The 24,041-nt window shown below is 32.8% G+C and overlaps 1 protein-coding gene across 4 annotated transcripts in view; it reads left to right on the forward strand.

Moving 5' to 3' along the window:
* Positions 1-24,041, forward strand: part of LOC116344625 (diacylglycerol kinase eta) — an 84,063-nt gene that overhangs the window by 5,500 nt on the left and 54,522 nt on the right. For 2 of the 4 annotated variants that reach the window (XM_031773244.1, XM_031773245.1), the window contains exon 2: positions 3,917-4,033. In XM_031773244.1, the coding sequence (XP_031629104.1) occupies positions 3,917-4,033 (117 nt within the window). Of the gene's footprint in view, positions 1-3,916; positions 4,034-10,293; positions 10,883-24,041 lie in introns of those variants that run through there. The other 2 variants (XM_031773246.1, XM_031773247.1) reach the window with 1 other exon arrangement.

A 24,041-nucleotide genomic window follows, 5' to 3' on the forward strand; every position in this document is an offset into this window, starting at 1 on the left:
ATTTATACATGTTCTTATTCTCTCTCTCGCTTTTTTTTTTGTCGTACGCAATGTATATATTTGCCGAGAGGTTAATGATGATTACTTTGGTCGCATTCCATGGATCATCACAACCCATTCGATTTAAACCACCCGGCTTTACCACACAATTTGTCCATGACTCATAAACACAACAATTATATTTGACATCGTAAAAATCGTTGTTAATGCCAATTTATTTTGCTATGACATTGGTGTGCTCTTTTTTCCAGTTTCTTTTTTATTTAGTGTTCAGACAATGTTTGCAATGGCTTGGCGCAGACAATCGGATAAAACTGGGCTGGAATGTAAAATGTTCAAATTGTTTGAAACTACAACAATAACCACAGACAATGAAAAGCTGGTATCGAAGCCAGAAATGTTTTATAGCGAAAGCGACTACATTGAATAGCATTGGATAAAACCTCTTCAAACTAAACTCTGGCCTTAAAAAGTATTCGCCTTTTTTGTTGCTGTCTGCATGCAATAAAACGGGCATTTTCCAAGCACAACAACAAGTCAAACAATAAACACACACATCCAATTCATTTTTGCAATCATGGTTGGCCGTAAAAACTATCCAACAACTAGGGCCATTCAGAATGTTCGTTCATTCACAAACAAACATTCACTCGTATTCGTTGATTTTTTTTCACTCGCCAGCCATCCATTTTTTTGATCATCTTCGGAGTTCCTATGAAACGAGAGAATATCATGCAAAAGAAAATTGAATCATGAATCGATAATTTCATCATCAACCACCAAGTGATATTGTGTGGCACTAAATGCATAGAAACTGTTGATTGAAATAAAGCAAACACACTTTTCTATCAATTGAACATTACACTTATTGAAAAAAAAGGAGAGAAAAACCACATTCATTTCCCACGAGGTTTTTTTTGGTGTTGTCAACAAAAACATGCGCTCACATAAATGTGTGTTCATGACAGGAAGTTCGTGGTAGGATGCCTTTGTCGTACTGCCACAATTAAATATTCAAAATGTTGTAAAATTTTTTGTATGTCTCTTACGTATTGATTTATTGCAAATGGAAAATATTCATCATCACATTGCTCGTAACTCCCAATATCGTAAAGCTTATTGTTTGAACAAAACCAATTTATTTATAGTATGCTGTATCATGATGACTGATATGCAAGTTGACATTAATCGATGTGTTTTCATTGTTCATTTGAATAGCCGTATTCAACCCTCTAGTTTTCCGTTTTATTTTTTATTGTAATTTAAAAAAAAAGCATTTCATTTGCGAACAGTGGCATGTATATTCAAAATGGACAAATTAGCGTTTGCGTTATTAGTAATTTCACAGTGTAGTTATTCTTTTTTCTTGCATTTTGTCTAAATGCTAACACGACATGCACACAACATGGTCAACATTTTCAATTGAATTTTATGAAACTAAAGTTTATACCGAATTAAATATTTTGTAATGGAAAAAGCAACGTAATTTTGTTAAAACGAATTGAATAGCACTCTTGAGACATACATATATACAAGCTATCATATCGTCTATATGTAGTCAAAAGTGTAATGCTCGCATTATTCGACGCCATTCTTTTGCGTAAATATATGTGCTGTGCAAACGAACAAACGAGCGAGCGAACAATTAATAAAATTACATGAGTCAATTTGACGTCATAGTATGGGTCCAGTGTGTGCATCAAGACGACGGGAAAATTCTCCCATGAGCTATACGATGCACAATTGTTATTGGGTGTTTGTGTGTATGTGTGCGTGTGAATAAGTGCTGAAGATAGAGCAGAGGCCATCAAACTTAATTGCGTTCAAAAATCGACCACCGTAAGGTGCTGGTAACTTAAGTTTCAGGTCGAATGAATTCATTGGCACATAGCTGTCGGACCGGTGAACGGGTCAGTTTTTGGATGAAAATTGCAACATTTTTGCGTGGTAAGAAAAAATAAACGAATTCAATGTGTTTGTTAAGTGCACGCTAGAAATGCAGTTAAAACTACCACCATACAACCATTGTCGTCTGACTCTTTTGTCTTTGCATTTGGCATAATGTTGCTCATTTAATTTCAACTTTAACTTTTAACGAACGGTAAAAAAAAGGCGAACATAAATTTACACTGTACGTTTTGTGTAAAGCGCACATACATGCACGTACGTCACAAGCAATAATTTATTCTTTGCATTGTAATAAAATAGTGAATTTTATACGCTTCGCATGCATTTTAAACTCTGTTTTTTTTATTACTCATATGCATTTATGGAATTTAAGCCTGTAGTATTGCATAAAGGAAAATACCATGAACATTTCTGTCCCAAGGCATTTCATTGCATGAAAGTTTTATGGCATCGATATGGAGGCAGAATATCCTGAACTCTGTAAAATTCACATGTGAGTGGTAAAAACAATAACAAATTCTTTTCACAACTATGCAATCTCTTGAGAATCTTTATGTGACATTATTCCCGAGAAAATCTCTCCAAAGTGGATTGAAAAAATTGTTGCGAAAACGAAAAATTCATCGGGCTGTGAATTTGGCGGAAGAATTCATCGGGTGGTTTTGGATGTGGGAGAATGTTGGCTTAGCAACACAAATTTGCTTGTTTGATGCTTTCGAAGAATTTGCATAAATGGAATTTTCTTTATCACGAATATCGAATATAACGAGCATTCTGGGTTTTCTGGTACCTGCAAACGAAGGACGAAGAGGATCAGGTGTAAATCGCTATTGATTGATTCATCAATCATTCGATTTCATTGAAAATTAGATGCGAAAAGAGGAGAAAAAAACAACATTTATGTAAATTGATTCGTTTTGCGTATCGTTTCGCATACAATCTGTTTCTTTATGATATTGTAGGTACATTCTTTGTTTGGCCATACCGAAATTGAAAAGGGTCTTTATTTATTGCATCGATTCGAAGAAAATTCAATGAAAAAAAATTCGAGTTACTGTCACAGTGACAATGTTGGCGCGCGCCTTCGCAATTTAATGCTTAGATAATCAATTTATTCGCATAATAAATAACCTCAAAGGATATTTTATTGGCAAGTTTTTCATTTGATGAAATGTAAATTCCTCTTTTCGCTACTGATAATATGCGATGCAAATGAAGTTATTGACTTCGGATGTAAAACTCCAAATGGATCGTTAACATTAGGTGATTTTTTTCCGTTTGAAAAACGACGTAAACCAATTCGATTTTATATTATTTCCCAACGAGTGCGCAACGTACAAATTGAAATTGATAAAATCTCGTTAAAATGTGTCATTAAAATGGATTGGAAAATTCATGCGTAAACTACAAGTATTTTACCCTTGACGATGTGTTTATGTGAGTTTCAACATTTTTTTAATTTTTCGAGGAATTTTCGTAATCGCAATTTCCTTCAAGCATGCAGCAGAGTTTTATTGCGCATTTATGAAGATATTTAGTGTCAGTAAATTGAAGTTGGGGTAAATTTTCATCATATGTTCGGCAATTAGCAACACATGCTAATACAATCGCACTTGAACTTCAAGTATTGAACGTTTGTAACGTTTATTTCATTCATCACTTTGGCTATTATTGTTATGCAATTACTTAACAGAATTTCCTTTCAAAACATGTACCGTAATTTCTTCGAAAAAAAGATTATCATAATATACACATTGTCACTCAAATGATGGATACATGCTATAAAAAGTGCCACAAAGAAATCACAAAAATGAAAGCAAAAGCGAAAATCACTGACGTAACAGCAACCAAACTGAATTGCCCAGTGCTATAAATAATAATCTAGTGTTTTTGCGGGTTCAGTTGAAGATGGTTAGACGATTATATTATAAAGGGATACGCCCAACATTTAATGGGTTGTTTAGTCGCAATCAAAATGTAATTATATTTCTTCTTCTTCTTTTTGCAGGCCGTTATAAAAGAAGGGTATTTAATGAAGCAGCAATGGAAATTTCACCAACGATGGAGACGCCGATATTTTCGACTGAAAGGCCATAAATTGTACTATTCAAAGGAAGAAAACGAGGTATATATGAATTATATTCATTTCGAATTTCGAAGTCAATAAAATTTTCATTTTTTTTGCATTGATTTCTATTCCATTATGAGCCATTTACAACGTAAATGTTTTCGACAGATCAATTGAAATTCAATGTATTCACATTTAATGTATTCACTAGAATTCACTTAAGAGAATTTGTTGAATTTTTAATGATCTATCATCAGTTAAACACGTTCAAGTGAATTTGAGATGTTCTCTTGTTCGATATTAAATGTTCCATAATTAATGATGAAATGTGTATCTGTTCAAAAGGTTGTGTGTTGCCAAGCGAATAACTAGAGTCATTTTTGAAATCGTCGTTTTCATTTTTCATATTCCATTTGGTATCCACGTGCTTTTTTTTGCAAAGCAACAAAAGATGTAGCAAACATTCGATAAAAATGACACTTCATGATTTATTATTGTGTGTCTTTGGTGGAAATCGTGTTTCAAAGAAAAGTTTCTTCATTTTTCACATGTTCTCCATTTGTTTGATTTCTTTATTAAATTGATGGTGTAACAGCAAACAAACTCACATTTTCCAACTATCATTTTTTATAGTTGACGAACGAATGTTGAATTTTGCACATGCCGAATATGCATCATATTTCTCTTTTACATAAAATTATATCAAAAATATGGTGTTTACGGTCACAAAAATACCTACTTTTCTATAACACTTGATTTATGTACCATAATAGCGCTCTTGAGAGACAACATTCTTATTTGTATTGAATTATATATGAGAGTAATTCTGTATGCATAAAAAATTGTGGGAAAAATTATTGCATGTGCACCTAAATATAGAATTTAATTTATTATGTGCATTGATTTAAGACAATGTCCCCTAGCAACAACCAAAGTTTGTGCTCGTACACTGGCATAAATGTTTCAATACAGGACAATTGTTTTTCGAATTATCTACTACACACTATTTTGCTATAGTGTTAAAATGAGCATATTCAGCGAACATTAACATAAAATGATTCATTTATTCCTCCAATTTGCTAGGGTTTTCCGAATTTAAAGAAAGTCGGTTTTGTGGGGTGAGAGTCATTAGATTTGCAAAGGTTTTTCGATGTGAAGGATACTTTTGATTTGCTGAGCTAATGGACCTCGCTAACCCAACTTGTCGACTGTTTTCATGTATAATCCTAGAACCCTTGCACAAAAAAATCCGTAAAATACATATACACAAAAAGTGCATTTATTGAATCTTCTATTCTGTTGTAGTTGTCTCTAGGGGGCAGACACAAATTTTTACTATAGAAAACTAAAAGTATACTAGAATCTACTAGAAGCTACTGAAAGAATATTTGTGAACAAATGTTCATATTGATTCTTCGACCGATCCATACCAAATACATTGCCAATACTTTTCTTATGATGAGATTAACGGTACATTTTTGTAAACAAAATATTTGCGTTCAGTGAGAACAATGGTTTCGATTGTTCTCCTTATAAATGTCTTCACACTGGCAATGCGATTCATTTGTCTCAATACTAGAAATAGTAGCAGAATATTTGCGTTTTTGTTTGTGTACTAAACGAAACCAGAAGAAACCGAAAGAAACCTAGGGGAAAATATCGAATAAAATAAGTTACGAATATGCTGCGTATAAGAATATAAACCGTATATACCGAAGAATATTTGCAAATAATATTTGCAAATAACTCCGTATTTATGTGGTTTATACGCATATATGCAGCGTATATGCGGCATACTTGCGATGTCTTCATCTATTTATAGTATATTCGGTAAAAAAATACTTGAGTATAAACCGTATAAACGTATAGATAATTCCCCCTAGAAAGAAACTCAATACATATTAAATGAAACTAAATATACTAGAAATTGGTGTCTATCCCCTAGAGCTGTCTTCTTTAGGGTCTATATTTTTTCTGTAATTAGGGCGTCAATTTTTACTTTATATAGTAGATAAGAAGATTCAATATAATGTTTGAAACACGGGAAGTAATATTGAAGTGAGAACGTGTTGAAATGCGTAATGACATGATGTAAACGATAAAAGATAACCATGACACGATATAATCGGATCTCAATTTAACCATAGATCATGTTTTCAACTTGTAAATGAGTTAAACTGCAATTATAAATATGTTCGATATATTTGACTCGATGATTATGCGATTGAGTATGTGAGTGGCATAGTGTAGCATGTGAATCGTTGCGCAGAAAAAGAAGCTCTTATTTTTCTCCAAATAATACTGCAACATAAAGTTTTTATGAATAGTTTATTTTTTGTATTACAACAAATAAACCGTGTGAAAAAAACTTCATGTTGCAGTATTATTTGGAGAAAAATAAGAGCTACTTTTTCTCCGCAACGATTCATGTAAGATATGTGGTGTAAATTAAATTGGAAACTTCATGTGAATGAGTAAGTTCTAAGTTGAAAATGAAAATTTTCTCCTAGATTTTCTCACCCATTCCATATATAATATATCAGTAGTGTGCGGAGGGGAGGGTTTACCCCCCCCCCCTTGTGATTTAGATGAGAATTTTTTTTTCGTGAAATTTATTCGAATTTTGGGTTTTTGAGTCAAAAAGTGAAGACCTTTTTTTTTTAGCTCATCAATGTAGAAAATTGAGGAAAACTTTTTCAATTTGCTAGGGTTTTTGGCTACGAGAGATTTTTTTCCGATTTGCTAGGTTTTTTTGCGGAGAAAATTCTTTCGATTTGCTAGGGATTTTCGTCTCAAAAAGTGACTTCCAAAAAAAACACGAAAATTTGTCTGATTTGCTAGAGAATTTTTTGTTTTTGGAAAATCACCCCCCCCCCCTGAAAAATTTTCCTCGCACGCTACTGTAATATATATATATCGATATGCTTGAGCATAAAACTATTTACTGTTGAGTCAACAGTTTTGACGCATCAAAATCTAGAGTATTCGAGAAGAACTTTTTAATATGATATAATCGAAATGAAATTGGCGAATATGGTTATTCGCTGAATGAGTATAATCAATCACGTAATTGATTTCTGATAAATGAGCGACTTGCGTTTCAATTTATATGATAATGGAGCCGAGAGTGTTTCCATTATCAATAGAAAGAAAAAGCATTAGCGATTGTGCTGCATGATAATGTATCATTTAAATGGTGCGCCTTCTCACATTCCGACGCACATAAAGTGGAAGTGTTTGCCTTGACCAGAAATGAAGACCAGAGCTGCAAAAAAAAAAAAAAGAAACGCATGAGAAAAATAAAAGAGAGGAGGCGAACAGATTGAGTTAAAAACAAACGGCAAGCGATCATCAATCATTAAGATAAAAACAAATAAACAAATATCCATTGTACAAACATTAAGCTTTAGTTTTCCGACAATTGACAATGACATCGTTTCCAAGTTTTTCCTCATTTACTTCAGTGCAATATACACAGTACCATCGCACATATATTTATATCGAATCTAACAATAACGATGGATTTTTGTTTTCCGCTTTTGTTTACGTTGTCAGTTGGTTGCAATCAAGTCATACGTGACTGTGACGATGACTGTTTCTAACCAGGCAATCGCATCGGTTTTTTGTATAGAGTTTTGCCAGTCAACGCTTGACTTTCACGAAAGAAACAGGAAACGTACACTCCATTTTAAAAAAACACGAGCTGTGCAACGTCTTTTTTCACCGTCAAAATTAGGCTCGTTGAAAGCACACCGAGAGAGGCAAACAAAGGATCCAAAAATAACAACACAATCGCTCACTCGTAACCGTAATTCAATTGAAACAACAATGCAAATTTGCATTACAAAATATGTGAAAAGTTTTCCTTTTTGTTCATTTTCATTCATTTTCTATTTCGTTTTTGCTAGTCATTTTTGTAAACTGAATGGTATGTGCTCGAAGATAGAATATATACTCCATTTCTTCAAGGTTACTTGAAATTGACCTTTGCCAAATTATAACCATGGAAAATTCGCAGGCAAAACATTTTCTATTAATTTTTCGTTTTTGAAAATTAATTTGCATTTCGGGTGAATCGAATCATTTCATAATGCACGCACTGGACTCGTGACGAACAATTTAAAATTAAAATGATGGGAAATGTTACATTTCAAATGTATAATCCTTACTGGTTTTTTTCATATATTCGATTAGCCTTGAGTTTCGTGTCGGTTTCAACGGAAATGTAAAGTGTAATCCACCACAAGAATTTAAAACGCGTAGGAATGATACATCATAATAGTATTACAAATTTCAATGAGTGATAAAACCATTTATTAACAAATCGATGTCGATAATTTGCCTACACACCATCATCAAATTGAGTCGAAAGTATTGAAAAAATTAATGCGATCTTAAATAAGTACAAAATAAGTGTACGCGTAACAACATCGTTCTCACTAACGAAGATAAGTAATAATCAAGAAATGATTATGATTCTACAAAATCTATATGAATTATAGAAAGATCTAATAGATTCATTCAGCTCAGATCAATCGATTTTTGTTTTATTGCAATTGTTAAGGCATAAATATATAGATCTTCGCATCAAATCGATATGAACAGCACATAATACGATCAAAAATACACATGGTCCTAGGCAACAGAGATCCAGTTCATTCGCTTACATAAAATTGTATATGAGCTCAGTTAGCATGCCGTAATTTGTACGATGCACGTAACAAAATCGTTTGACGAACATCCGCACGTGCCTACTCGTATTTCAAGCGTAAAAGTGGCAAACATTGAAATGAATATATTAAAACGACGCAAACCAAAATAAACGCACAAAAAAGGGAGAAAGCATTATAATCATTGCATGAGCAACACATATATAACGAAAATTCGTTCGTCGAACACAAATCATTTTAACGAAAAACGTGGAGAAGTGAAAGGACCACAAAAAAGCTCACACAACTGGATTATATTTTTGGCTTTTTTGTATTTTTGAATGTTGAAACGTGACATCGCAAGTTTAAACAGTCAATACATAGATATTTACTACCAACCAACCAACGACTTGCAAATGAAGAGTAGATGCATATCAGTCAGTGTGTCGCCAACCTTATCGTGCCAGAAACCAATGTTCATTGAACACATAAACTGAGTAAAAACAACAATCAACACAATATACGAAACGTACGTTAAACGTTAATAACGTATAAAAACTTTGGCCATTACAAGCGTTTCATTGCTGTTTTGCAACTTTTAATTCACACCAAAATCTATCTTGTTCTTGCTATCTGGTTTATTTTATTGGTTTTTCAATATAAAGAGCAAACATTTCCATTAATGTTCTCTTTTTGTGTTTGTTTTCGTCCAAGTTGTAAAATATTTCTTATGGTTTTGCAGAAAAATTCGCAAACATAAAAACAAACCACAAATGGTCAGGCAATTCATTCATCGCCGATGGTTCAATTGATTTGTAAAAGTTTATTCATTGGCCAAACTTATAATTCGTCATATGAACGAATATAAAATATGGATGGTTTACATAGATGTTCGGCTTATTTCGTTTGGTAGACGGAATAACGCGCATTGCGATTGGTTGCCACACTTTCCAGCGTGTGATGTCATTCGATGGAAAGTGAATTTCCCCCTCAAAGGCAATTCCAAATTTAAAGGTCATGTATTTTGCCAATTTCGTCATTGTTGTGCCAAGCATTATCAAAAATAACGTCATCATTATATATGCGTACGTTACACCTGTTTTCATCACACAAACTCACTCGATGCGCAGAAATTTTCCAACTGATACGTTTCACAAGAAATGCACTCAAAATAAATCAATTGAGCACAATACAATCACAACGAATGGCGTGAATGAGACAAACTGTCCAAGTTATTGGATTCAAAAGAGACGGACATTGAATCCATTCGGTTTACTATACTGTTTGTGAATCCCGCTAAATTAAAGATACCAGATCGATCACGTGCTTTCGTTGGGATGTGAGTAAAAGTTTCACCGAATATTCTACCAACATCCATTGTGTTGAGTGGAAATTCAGCTCAAGTGGAAAATGAGTGAAAATGCATCAAGTCTATAAAATAATCCGTCAATCCGGAATTCGTATCAGTTACTCAAAAACATTGAACAGTGTAAGAATGTCTAACAGAAAAATAAAAAACAATTTAAGAATTGCACGTAACAATCATATAGAAAATATTTCATCAATTTTAAGTAAAAACACAAAACAAATTTAATCTCAATGTTGATGTTTCAATAAGTGTATTTTTTGTCCGTCTAAAATTAAATTCACAACAAACAAAATAATAACATAAATAACGAAAATTGTAAAAACCAAAATCCATGAGCAGTTTGAAGTTAACAACAAGAAGATTTAAAATCAATTTTAAACCGACTTTTCTCTCGCGTTTTATCTTATCAGTAAATTGTGTGTGTATGTGTGTTGTCTGTCAGTAAGGGAATTCGTTTTATCGTTTTATGTGAGTGTATTATTAAGTAGGCACCTGCTACATGTTTTCAACATAAAATTCTTGTTGTCGCTGCTAATGATAATAATAAAAATGTGACATTTGTACCGTTTATTCAATGATGATGCGAATAGGCAAGCCATTCGCAAAATTATTACCCATCACACAACATATTTGTAAATAGAGGTTTTCTAGTCATGTTAAACATCTCAACAATTAAAGAATATTCATATGATTTCCAAATACACCGAATGTAATACCAGCACAACAGAATACTATATTTTTTTTGCTAAAATTTGACAAATATTGAGTAATTAAAGACACAAAAACTCTCTCACACTGGTTAAACGACAAAATAATTGAAATCTCTCTCGCAAACTGACAGCACACATGTGAGAACATTTCATCACAACGAACCATTTGTGCACTGAGGTAAGTATTTGTACAATAATAAAAACGAAATGTTTTCTTTTTTAATTCGAAAAACAGGCGCATTCTAGAATGTGTTTATTTTATTGTTATTATTGTTCATATTGTGTAGTAACTAAAAATAAAACAGGAGAAATTCACATGAAATGTCGAACGGTATTTGAAATGTTAGTTGCAACATACTCATTATTGTGTTTGAAATTGTAGCTCGTCGATTTATGGTTGCTTTTAAAATTTTATCTACGTTCAGATTGTGAAAGAGAATCGATTTTCTTTCTTCAAATGAATATTGCGACACTGTTTTGTACAAAGGTTTTGAGCTTCCGAACAATATAAAAGAAAATATCGACTGTCGACAAATTGCTAAGCATAATTAAAACCTACTATTAGTGTTGGAGTTTTCATATACATTGTGCACACAACCATATCGAACTACTTTGATTTATTATGCATATATGTCCTACACAACATTTTCCTAGGGGCTTCATTCAAAATTTTCAACGACTGAATTCTATAATAATATCTAAATTAACTGAATTTTTCTGCAAACGAATGAATTCCGGTGAATTCTACGGCGATTTCATTCAAATATGTGAGATAGTGGTGAATAGTTTCTGCTGGCAATTACTGCAATATTTATATTTTGTGTAACAAAATTGAAAATGTTTTTTATATTTTTTTAATAAAAATTAATTTTATTTTCAACTTTGAGCGATTTTCTATCGAAAAAAAATCGGAAATATTGAAAAAATATTAAATTAAAAAATATTGCGGTTATCATAACTTCACTTTATTACTTTGACACATTTCATTCTATTCACACGAATTCACCGAACTCATCAATAACCACTCGATTCAAAAGTGTGAATTTACGTGAATCCCTGTGAATTTTTTTGCCGTATTAAGCCCCTAGACATTTTCAATGCAAATTTGTTAAATATTTCAGATCTTCATTTGAATTTTAAATTTGTGTTCTATATTTGAAATTAAAGGACAACCAATGATTAAATTATATTGATTTCCATGGAAGAAGATGCATACGTCTTATAAGGACTGTTATTAATTTGTTAAATTGATGTTGACATAATTTTCATATATTTCTGCATTCTATCGATTTATCAATCTAATGAGGCCAAAAATCAAACCCACTCCGAACTCACACCATAACTGATTGATAGTCACGCAATTTGCTCGTCACAAATGAACGAAACCCATTTGCAACAAGTACAGACCATTTTTCCAATATTGAAATTATAATCAAACCACTTTGTTTGCCATATATATTTATCTTATCGCATTTCTTCATGGAATTGCTATCAATTTGAATGGTTTTTGTTTCGTCGGTCTTAACCAAAAGTCAAATCGTTTACGGCGTGGAAAACGATTTCGGTAGTTACGATATCCATTCATTTGGGTCTGAAATGAAATCAACATTATCCGAAAAATCAACTTTTTCCATCGATTGAAAGTAATTTGAACGACATTCAGGTAACTTAATATTTGTATTGTTAAATGAACATGTCGAAACTTTTCGAAATGAAATTGAATTCATAACCAAAAGTCGGTTTAATATTTTATGATAATTGTTGAAAATGCTGTGAAAAAGGTGGAGTGCTTCATTACTACATGGATCGTAATAAAAGCGAAAATACGAGTGTAATATAAAATATGTTGAGACGGTGATATCGAATCACCTGCCGACGGCAGAACAAAAAACGCACAAGCTATTCAAATGAATGAAAAGAATTTTCTACTGACGGTGCCGTTCTTCCACCCTTGAGTACACTCTCTTTTTTAACCAGCATTGCTTGTTTGCGCTTACTTGTCCATTGTTTTGATGATGATGAAAGTGTCTACATTAATGAATTACATGAGATGAACACAAAAAATAAACGAGGAAAATTAACTTAGTTTTTTTTCTTATTACGACTATTATACAATTTTATTGGTGTTTTTGTATATGACACATACACGCGAGAGAACAAACTTAGGTGCTCTTTGTTGAGTTTCCAATTTTCATTTTGCTATTGTTGGTCTGAACTGTTCCCGCATGGCCATTGTCGCTTCTTGCTATTGTATAATGAGTTTTTTTGAAAAAGGGTGTACGAAAGTTGGTCTTTCTAAAGAATGCTTTTGTGCCCAGTATCCGCTCGGATACGCGATGAAAATTGCGAAAAATGAACGGAGCGGATCCGAATATAATTATTCGTGGAATTATTTCGAAAATAATGTGCGATCCTTTCGCCCTGAGATTTATTCTTACTGTAGGACCTACAGTGTAGGTCAAGTTCATTTTTGTAATTGGCTTGCGTTGGATGAAAGGTGTTCTCAAACATTTTGATTGCCTTGGTCGATTTATTACTTTGATACTGTAACGTCAAAGAATTTTAAAAGTAATTTTGCGAGTAAAAAAAGTATATTATGTAATCAAGTGCTGGCAACATTTGCTATAAAGTAGCAAAGATAATAAATGTTATTAAAAATCACCGAATGGCGTTTCAATTTTAGCAGAATGCTTAAGCTCAGATGATTTAAAGTGTTTCATTGAGTTTACCTTTTTTCCATTGAATTTAATGAGAGTTGAAGCCAATTCGAAGTTCGATCGATATTGCTTTATAAATCAGGGTGAATGCCACTTGAGTTTAACAAATGGGAAACGAAACACCAACTTGAGGGAGAAAATGATGAACCAAAATCATATATTCCATTTTCAGTTCAACATCTCAAATTGTATTATATTGTGTGAAAGTGTGCAAATACTTAAGTAGTCTGAAATTCCATGAAGTTTAATATTAAAATAAAGAATAACTTGGAGCTGATGGTGCCCATACATGTTGCATACGTGCCATATTGACTTATTGTGTGAATATCATGAAACCAAAATTAAACGCTTAAGGCTTAAGCTTCTTCACAATTTGCAGTTTGTTCATTACTGAAGACTCACTTTGGCATTCAACGGCAATATGCACAAAATGGGATACTGATGTAGTTTGATAACTCAATTTCTTGTATAATTTTAACAGATATTCGATGGTGATTTAACAGTTCGAAATGATATTATTATGGAAGTAAATGGTTAAAAACAAAATGAGTCGGAATCATCGAAACACGAACGTACCATATTCGCGTAATGCGTTTCGATTGCACTTGAAATTTAATTCAAGCATATGTTTTATGAGCAGCATTTTATCGAAGCCAAAATGAATAAATAAATAAATAAACACTTCATTTGAGTTCAATTATGAGAATTCGTGTATATTCATTAAAAGTTTCTCTCTTTTTGTTTGCCTATGGATACATTTTCAACGACGTAGAAAAAGTTCTTTTCTGCTATTCCATAAATCGTATATATATTTTAACATTCAGAATCAAATTTCTATTCAATGTCGATGCTCATATTAAATTCAGTCTCATCCGGAATCCGACACATGCTATATTTATATTTAGTTTTTATCAATTGTGAACACTTAGACCAAAGTCAAGGTTTGCACTACAGAGGAGTTGCAGAGAGTGAATCTAGGTGAAATATTGGTTTCAATTTTGTGACACTCATTGGGTTTCTAGCAAATAGTGCCACAAAAACGAAACTTTGCACCAGCTATTCAATATTCTGTCTGATTTATTCTCGGAGAAGTCCGTCAAATACAATCAATGCAAACTACTTTGGAAAGTTGTCGCCATTTCTCAAGAGGAAATTGAAGAACATGATTTGAACAGTGCATATATCCGTATTGTATCTTTTCATTGGTGACAATGTAAGTTATTTTCTTGTTGGTTACACTCGCTTGAAGTGTCGATCAACACATTCACTACACAAATCGAATTTCTAATCAAAATCTTACTTTCGCATGATTGGCTCTTTCATTTTTTTCCCGAAAGAAACTTTTAGCATTTTTCAAATGCATTTCAGTTCATTAAAGCCTTTATTGATGTGGGCTATCAAAAAAAAAAATGAACATTTTCCAAACCAATCCAATTACAAAACGCTATAGCGAATGTTTTAGTTTGATTGAATAAATTATCTCGAATTCAGCCAACGACAAACTGAAGACGAAATAACAAATCTTAATTGGTGATATTTGTAAATATTGGTGTAACATTTTTATGAGATAATTTACCAAAGGAACTTGTGCCACATTTGGATTTGTTCTGATTTGTTTGAGTTAGTTTTTCATTGAAGAAGTAATTAAAAGAAGACGTGAAAAAAAGAAAAACAAATCCGAATCAGATAGAGATGCGTCATTGCTCAATGGCTGATTTTATGAACCGGAATGAATGTGTAGTGCGTGATGCTGTTAGATGAATTGAAAATAATAACTGTGTTAAATAAAGACACCCAAACACGAAGATTTTCTTTTATTTGATTTAATCCGATTTCCTTTCAACTTTTTCCTTGTTTGGGTTGGGCTTGCTGTGCCATACAAAGAAAAAAACAACAAGTTCACACGATTAACGACTATGACCCATGAAACCAACAAAATTCCATCATCATTACATCAATGTGGGGATGCGTCAATGTTGCGTAAATAGACAAGAACAGAACATTTCAGTATTCAAGCCTATATAACGTCAATCATATAGTGATGGTAACCATTTTATCGAATTTCGAAGAAAGTATTATACATTGAAGACTTAATTCCGAAAATAATTTGAGGCACGTACCAAAAACCCAGTTCGGAAACATATACACAATAACTATATATAGTTGTTGTCGGTTAATGCGTTGAAATTGAGTTGAAAGCAGCAACATGAAACAGAAACGTATTTGGATTATATTCATGTTACTTAATTTTCTGAAGGGTTCGCTTTTAGATGTCTTGGTTTTGTTGAAATGGCCAACAGCATTTTCTTCATTTTCAACAGTAGACAGATTTCAGAAAGAACATTCGGTTATTGACACTGCAAAGAAAACAGAAGTATTCTGAATGCGTTTGCCATAATGTAGTGTGTTTGTTTGCTTTTGTTTGGAAAATCCATTGGGAAATCGTCTTTGGTCACCATCAGAGCTTTTATACTATATTTACGACACATTGTGTTAATCCGTATGCATTGTTTGTGTACAGAAAGAGAGACAGAGATGGGGGATTGGGTGATTGGGTGAGCAAAAATTCTCATTTATACAATGGAGACACATTTCAAATGGATTTAGAATAATGATAACAGCAATGGCAAATAAGTGTGAGTTATTTCAATAAATGGTTCAGTACACGTATTGCCCATTTTCCACTTGATATTAGTCTCGAATGGAAAATGGACTTCAGTACTTACCGAAGATTTAAAGTGAATGATTTTGGAATGTGGCAACGGTTGTAACAACAAAATGGAAACATATTTAAACGACACCAAATATATCAGACATCACATAACAGAAAATCACCGTTAATTTGGGCTCTACGTACGCGCCTTTCGCCATTTTAATGGAATTTTAATTGGATTTATATAAGTAAATTCCAACGCATAAAAAGCAAATGGCACTTGGATCATGGAAAAAAGATTGCAGTCACCGTATTTTAAATGAATTCAAGTAACAACTGTTACCCCATCAAAAAGAAAGGAACAACACCACTTGCACCAGAAAGAAACACTGACGTCAGCATTTTGCTTACGGATGAAATATTTTTCAATTTAAATTTCGGCTTGTCCCTTTTGGGGCAGGTGGCGTAATTTTGGAAAATTCAATTTTCACATTTCGGACGCAGTTTTCTATCTGTTACAAGGTGAAAATACCATCACAAAAGATCACAAATTTTCTTTCGGCTTGGATACTCATTATGACATAATTTTATATTATACAAAGATGCTTTTAGCCATTTATGTTATGGAAATGAATGAGAAATGGAAAGCAAATTGTACGATATATAACGGTAAATAAATTTTAATATGTAGTTATCCAAGTCATTCAAATGCAAAATATTTGGAGAATATTCAACAATTTTCATGTATTTAGTTGAGTGGTACTTGGTAACATACGTATTTGCAACTAACACATACTTTGTATGTTGGAATGAATATTAGCTTTTTCAGATTCGATTATTCGAACAATATGAAATCGTACGATCGCATGTTCGAATAAATTTTACCAATGTTAGCCACAATGTACATATTGTATATTGTTGATTTTAGCATTAAACTATTAGTCTTCCGTTTTCAATTATGCAGAATGTGCTTTAATTAATGTTGTGTTCTTGCAAAGCAAAGATTTAACGCCTTGAATCGATTGCTTTGATAAATGACTCAATGGCACAGAACTGTGCTTTAACAATCACGAATTAAATTGATGAAAAGGCATTGTCATACGAACGCTTTTAATTAAATGGAGACTTTTCCATATCATTTCAGCCAATTTGAATGGCCTCCTTATATTCCATTTGAACAAAGCGATAGCGAAATTGAATCGAATTGAATTGACAATGCACGTAAATCGAAAAATGAATCAGTTCCGTTTGAATGAACGACCTAACCGCCTAGTTTATGTTTAATATGCATGGAATCCCATGGGTAAATCATTTATTATACGCTTACCGAATCATTTTTCATTTGCGTTTATTGTTCGGATTGGAGTTGGCGAACGAATGCGAAAAAAGAAGAAACAGCCGGTTTTCGTTAAGCGATGCCAAGTTGTTGTGGGTTATGGCTGTTATTTTCTCTCTCTTATGGATAATTTACTGGAAAATTGTTTGGTTTTTACTTGAACATTTTTTCATCTCTCTTCTAATATCGAATTTGTTGAAGCGGGAGATATCATTTTTCCCAGGAGAAAAAGAAAAGAAGATATTTGTGCGCAGATTTAATGACTTTGCTATAATATCTTATAACTTTTGTAATGCAACAGTGTTTTTGCTACATTTCATGGAGCTGCTAAGATTTGAGCAGCACAACGATACAAAAATATTTTCAATTTAGATTGCCACTTGGTGTGTCAGTTTGTTTCTTAAACGTTTCTGTTCAAATTCTCATTATATATATTTTGATTGGAACAATGGCTATCGTCGAGCAACTTTTCAAAAACGTTTATTCGAGCAGAAAAAAGTTGATTCAATTACAAGATATGAAAAAAATGCTGTATAGAAAAGGACCATCTTTTTCTGAAAAATGAATGCGAAGGTGAGCATCAACAATTGATTCGCCCCATCAAAATGAGAGAAAAGTGACGCGTCAAGATATTAAATTTTTCAAATTAATTCTCCTGTTGTATGAGCATTTTCTTGGGTCTCCCATTCTTATCATATTTTATTTATTAAAAAATACCTACAGGATAGTTCACAAGGTTGACATGTTTCCAAGTCAAATGGCTTTTGTAAGCTACAGTAAGTAATTAATCTGTATAAAAGCTCTTTACCTTATTCATAGAAAAATACAGTTCAAATCGGTTTATTATTGCCACCAACCCTGAAGTTCAGAGGTTCAGGGCCTGAACTGAAAACAGACTTGTGAATTGCTATTTGAAATATTGTAGAATTATGACATTTATTTAACTAATAACAGCATTTAAAGCCTAATTGATTCATAGATATCCCAAAGGAGCCTCTGTAAAGTGTAGATATGTTTTTAGTTTATCTAGGCTTAAATAAAATAATAATTGTACAACGATAAACTCCATGCCTAGGGGCTTAATACGGCAAAAAAATTCACAGGAATTCACGTAAATTCACACTTTTGAATCGAGTGGTTATTGATGAGTTCGGTGAATTCGTGTGAATAGAATGAAATGTGTCAAATTAATAAAGTGAGGTTATGATAACCGCAATATTTTTTAATTTATTATTTTTTCAATATTTCCGATTGTTTTCGATAGAAAATCGCTCAAAATTGAAAATAAAATTAATTTTTATTAAAAAAATATAAACAACATTACAGTTTTGTTACACAAAATATAAATATTGCAGTAATTGCCAGCAGAAACTATTCACCACTATCTCACATATTTGAATGAAATCGCCGTAGAATTCACCGGAGTTCATTCGTTTGCAGAAAAATTCAGTTAATTTAGATATTATTATAGAATTCAGTCGTTGAAAATTTTGAATTAAGCCCCTAGCTCCATGCATAGCGTATGGTTCAACTATTTTCATTGGAAATTATAATATTGACGTAGATAGAGAGCCCTGGGCGTTGATTGACAGAAATAAATGATGAAAATACTTAATATTAAGTGGCTTGATTAAGAACAAGCATAGGAATTAAATTCAACCGTTTGAAACTATTTCGAATCTCTTGAAGTGACTTTTCAACACGTGCACATCTATTCATCAATCGACATACAAATCAACATCGACTCAAATTCTCGAATTGAAGTCAAGCACCGCAACACGAGCCAGACATATTTTCATAATTCATTAAACTGTAAAGTGTCGGTATATTTTTTCGCATCAAAAATTATATTTCCCAAACGTAAACAGTTGTGGTTTTATTATATTGGTAAGAAATCTTTCTACAGACTTTTGGGTATATTTGTCTCAATCAAATTGATTCAATTAGCGATTTTATAATTAATGTGTTCCTCTCGAATGAATTATTTACATTTTGCGAAATTTATTTGAGGTGTTCCGTCTCATCAGAAATGTTACAAATTCTTTGCGCGACTTTTGGCATCTGCAGTAAAGGGCTGGAATTATTGAGTTTCGGCAAAGTATTCGAAAATGTTGCGATGAAATTGAATACTTTCTATAATAAATTAATTTTTTATTGATTGAGAACCACGAAAGCAGCCATTTTCATATTTTCTAGACGAATTTTTAAACGAATTTGTTGCCATAGTCACTTTATTGTGAACTCATTTCTTCTAAATCTTGCCTCGTTTAGTTTGTTCAATTTCCCAAGTGACATAAAGAAAGATTTCCTTTATATTTTGTGTGTATCTCATGTGCAACATTTTCATGTTCAAAGACATCATTCTGCTCCAAAATGGTTTCTCATGAAGTTACGTGCCTATCATATGAATATTCCGCGGTTTATATGACATTTACGAGACCAGTTTCTAGGTAGAAAGTGTAATTGGATGTGAATCATTTAAGAAGATTCCCAAGTTGAAGACAGAAAAAAAACATGACAATAGACATAAATGACAATATGAAATTGAATGGTAGCAAAAAAATGCTTTATTCCAATAAAAGAGCAAAAAAATAATGGGAATGCTTTCAGCGAACCAAAATAATAACCTTATATTTTGTAGAAGTTTATTGCCATACATTTTGCTAAATCTACCGCTTAATTAAATACATTCAAACTACACGCACACATAATCATAATAATGAACGTTCACGAAACGAATATGAACACACGCCGTTTATAAATGACAAGATATGCGGGAATAAATGTTACGAAAGAAAGTAGAACACAGTAACATCGCATTGGTATCAGATGTTTTTCTCTCTCGTTTTTTTGGTTTAAATGGATTTGTTACGATTCGTTTTTTTAGCCCATAGTATCGTCTTTACATGCGCTACCCTGTCGCTGCTTTTGAAACACGACCAACAATGCTTGCCACCAGCAACAGAAGAGATAAAAAAAACACACACACAAGGATGTTGAGAATAGACACAATACGCCACATTTACATAAAGCTGTATAAATTTCGATGTATTTTTTTCCTCTTACATTTCGCTTTAGAATTCTTAAATTTCACCACATTCCAACGTCTAATGTACCATGTGTGATTTGTACAAAAATGGAAATGTTGAACGGTTCACATAACAACGCTTGAGCTGACTTGATTTAATATTCGCTTTTTTCTCTAGTTGGCACTCTTTTCATTTCTTTCGATTGAATAAAGGGAAAAAAACTTTTACAAACAACTGCATAATACAAAGCTACAAGTAGAAGTTGCATAAGAAAAAGAAGGACACATACGCAGAAGATACAAAAGCAAAGAAAAAAAAACCGTATTTATTTGAAGTCGACCCGATACATGGATGGGGAAGAGAAATAAATGATTTTTTTACAAAAGCAAACACTTGCCTTTACTATTTATCTGGAGACAGCAATGGAAACATGAACGGCGCTGCGAGTGTATTTAACTTTATATGTCTTTTTTTCTCTCTAAATCATTCTCACGAGACAAAATCCTATAAAATTCGATGTGAATAAGAAAGGCTTAAGAACAACTGAAAGGGATGCCTTTTTCTTAATGCGTTGAATTATGTACTGTAGTCGTAAGGCATGCGCTCAATCCAATGGTAACCATAAAAAAGCAAATAATAATGATAACACCATGAGCTTTACCGTATATTCGGAAATTGAGCTCACATCGAACGACTTTTCTGAAATAATTTTGATTTTATTGCAATAACGCGTTCAGTTTTTTTTATCAGCTCACACGGTCTGGATTTAACTGGATAAGGAACACACATCAAGGGCAAAAAATCTGCAAAAGTAAAGAGCAATGTTTTTCTATTAAAACTGATGAAAAAAGGGAAAACAAAGGCGATTTTCCGAATGATGCAACCCAAACCGAGTCCCTTTTCAACCGTCTGATACTGATTGTCTCTGTAAGGATTTGCATTTTAATCTTATTCTGAATTAGATTAGAGACAGTTAGTAAAACTCGTTATACAGTTTGCCCCGGGCATATTTGGTAAACGATACGCGTTCGCTTTGAACACATTCTCGAATTTAAATGCCGATGTTTTGGGAGAGACTTGCACGTGTCATGCAATTTTTTTTTTTTGCATAGACCTTGACTTTCCTTTCAAGTGCAACCCATTCTTTATTATGATGTCTACAGTCACAACATAGTTTATACACGTGCGATTTTAACTGAAATTCATGCACATAATAACATATTTATTCTGCGAAAGACAGATTAATAAGCGTTCGATATTTGCATAAAATGCTATGCATTTTGAGCTCCGATGCACATGTATTAGATTGTATCCAAGTACACATTTTCAAATTCCAAGGCTATAGCATGCACATCAATTTATGAGAGTTATTCCATTGGAAACATAAAGCTAAAACAAACAGGCTTTATGTTCGTATTTCAGCAGGCACCGATATTTCATATAAAATAGAAATAAAAAATTGAACAAAGAAACATTTATCCGGGTCCAAATTCTAAGCTAATGGTCGATTTCAAAATATCTATTGCAAAATTTGTGTGTGACCAAGCAAAAGGGTCGATTATTGAAATGCTTAAAATTCTCTGCATATTTATGGTTAAATTCTTTTCCGTGTTGTATTTAAAGTTGAGCCTGAACAATAAACCCAAGCCTATCAAATCGAATTGCTAAATTCATTCAAAAGAAAAAGTTTTGCAAGGCAAAGTTTCGAGCTAGGGGGGAGACGACAAGAATAAATTCCGAATCCACTATATAAATTAGTAATCCAGCTATTCCACTAATCCAAAAAGACAAATGCGAAATCGAAACTATTTTTCCTATTCCATGCACTGTTTCCGTCAAGAATGTTAATTCTGATATTCCGCACTATTCCACTAATCCATTAATAAACGTCAAAAGAAATGTCAAATGGATTTGAAGTGAAACAATTTTTGCTATTCCATGAACTGTTTCGCTATTCCACGCGAATCCATTTACATGCGTTGCTATTTTATTGCAATTTCTCGAATCTTTACACTAAAAGTCTAATCCTATTCCACGTGTCTGCCCCCTAGGTTTCAAGTCAAGAGCGCTACTTTTTAGTCTGTAAATAAGTTGACAAAGAGATCCACAACATTGCTGTTGATTCTGTGAAATGGGAGCAACTGAGAAAAAAAAATTGTATGGATTATGTATATTAAATTAAATTTGAACAAAAAGTGGAAACCATGGAATTCACAAATGTTCCAGTTTCATGGGATTGAACTTGGGTATTGTGAGTGTGGTAAAATATAGTCCGTTAGCGAACATTTTTGTTGAAGGAGCAAAAAAAAGCAAATAGTTTGGCAATGATGCCTGTAGCAATGAGCAGCAAGAATGGTGAGATGTAAAAAGCATCTGGAATCTGGAATATCTCAATTTCATTTAGAATTCTTCATTCGATTTCTCTCTCTCTCTATTTCTCTTTCTCTTTCTCTCTTTGTATTTATGCTAGCGTTCGCATGATTGAAGCTAACAACCATTTGGTTGAAAGAAATTTGCGAAGCTATTTGACAATCAGCTCATGTTCAGTGAATTTGTGGCTGGTTTTTGTGGTGAAAACAACTCAAAGAATTTCCTTTGTTGGTCTTATTGTTCGCATAAGAGCTAAATAATTGAATGAAATACTTTTGCACACCAGTTCATTTTGTTATAATGTTATTGAAAATGATGTCAAGTGCGAAGTGAAACGTGTTATGTGATGCATCAAACGTTGTGCTTTCAAAATATTAACCAAACCGTATGTTTAACATATTTCCGGCATATAATTCATTTCATTTTACATGTGCACACAAATCCTTATGTGCAAACAAATGAAATGACTTGGCTTTTCATCAAATCATCTCCGCGGGCTGTTTGAATGACATTCGATATGGATGTAGATGAATGAATACACGACTTCCTTTACAATTTCTCGTTCATTTTTCACCACCAGTTGAAAGGCATACAGCACAGATGAGCGCATTTATCTCCATAGCTCGGAGCACATAGTTTTAGTAGTGGTAAATTTTTTTGTCTGCCACTTATGGAATGTTTTATAATTCAGGTCAAATACGGTCAAAGAGTCCTTGAACCATTGCCGTACATAAACATACAAACTTAATTTTCATGTGTCATAATTTCAACGTACCTAAAAAATGTTGATCGCACATTTTTCACAACGCATATTCACATCAATATATTTTGAATGTGTGCCTGTGCAAAATGAGAACGAAGTCAACGTCTGCCTGAATTAAGTCAGCTTCTGTAAACATTCAACCAATTTCTCGCTCATATTCACATGTTCATGCTTATCGGCATTTCGGCATTCTGTTTGTGGTGCATGCAAAAAAGTTCAGACTCTGCAATTGTATCAACAGTTTATTGAAAAATTCTATTAACAGCTAGCTTAGTTTAAAAAAAAATGGAACACCGGTGAGAATGATGATTCAAAAGTACTCTCTTAAGAAACGTTGTGCAAATATTTGTCGTTTTTTCTGGTAAAAAAATGCTGGTTTTATTTCAATCTTAAGTGGTTAAAAAATTGCTACTTCAAAATTATTTTAATACGAAAGCACTTTTCGGCTCGATGACATTTATTTATGCTT

Source organism: Contarinia nasturtii, unplaced genomic scaffold (genome assembly GCF_009176525.2).
Source record: "Contarinia nasturtii isolate CC-2019 unplaced genomic scaffold, AAFC_CNas_1.1 Cnas_scaffold_1101, whole genome shotgun sequence".
NCBI lineage: Eukaryota > Metazoa > Arthropoda > Insecta > Diptera > Cecidomyiidae > Contarinia > Contarinia nasturtii.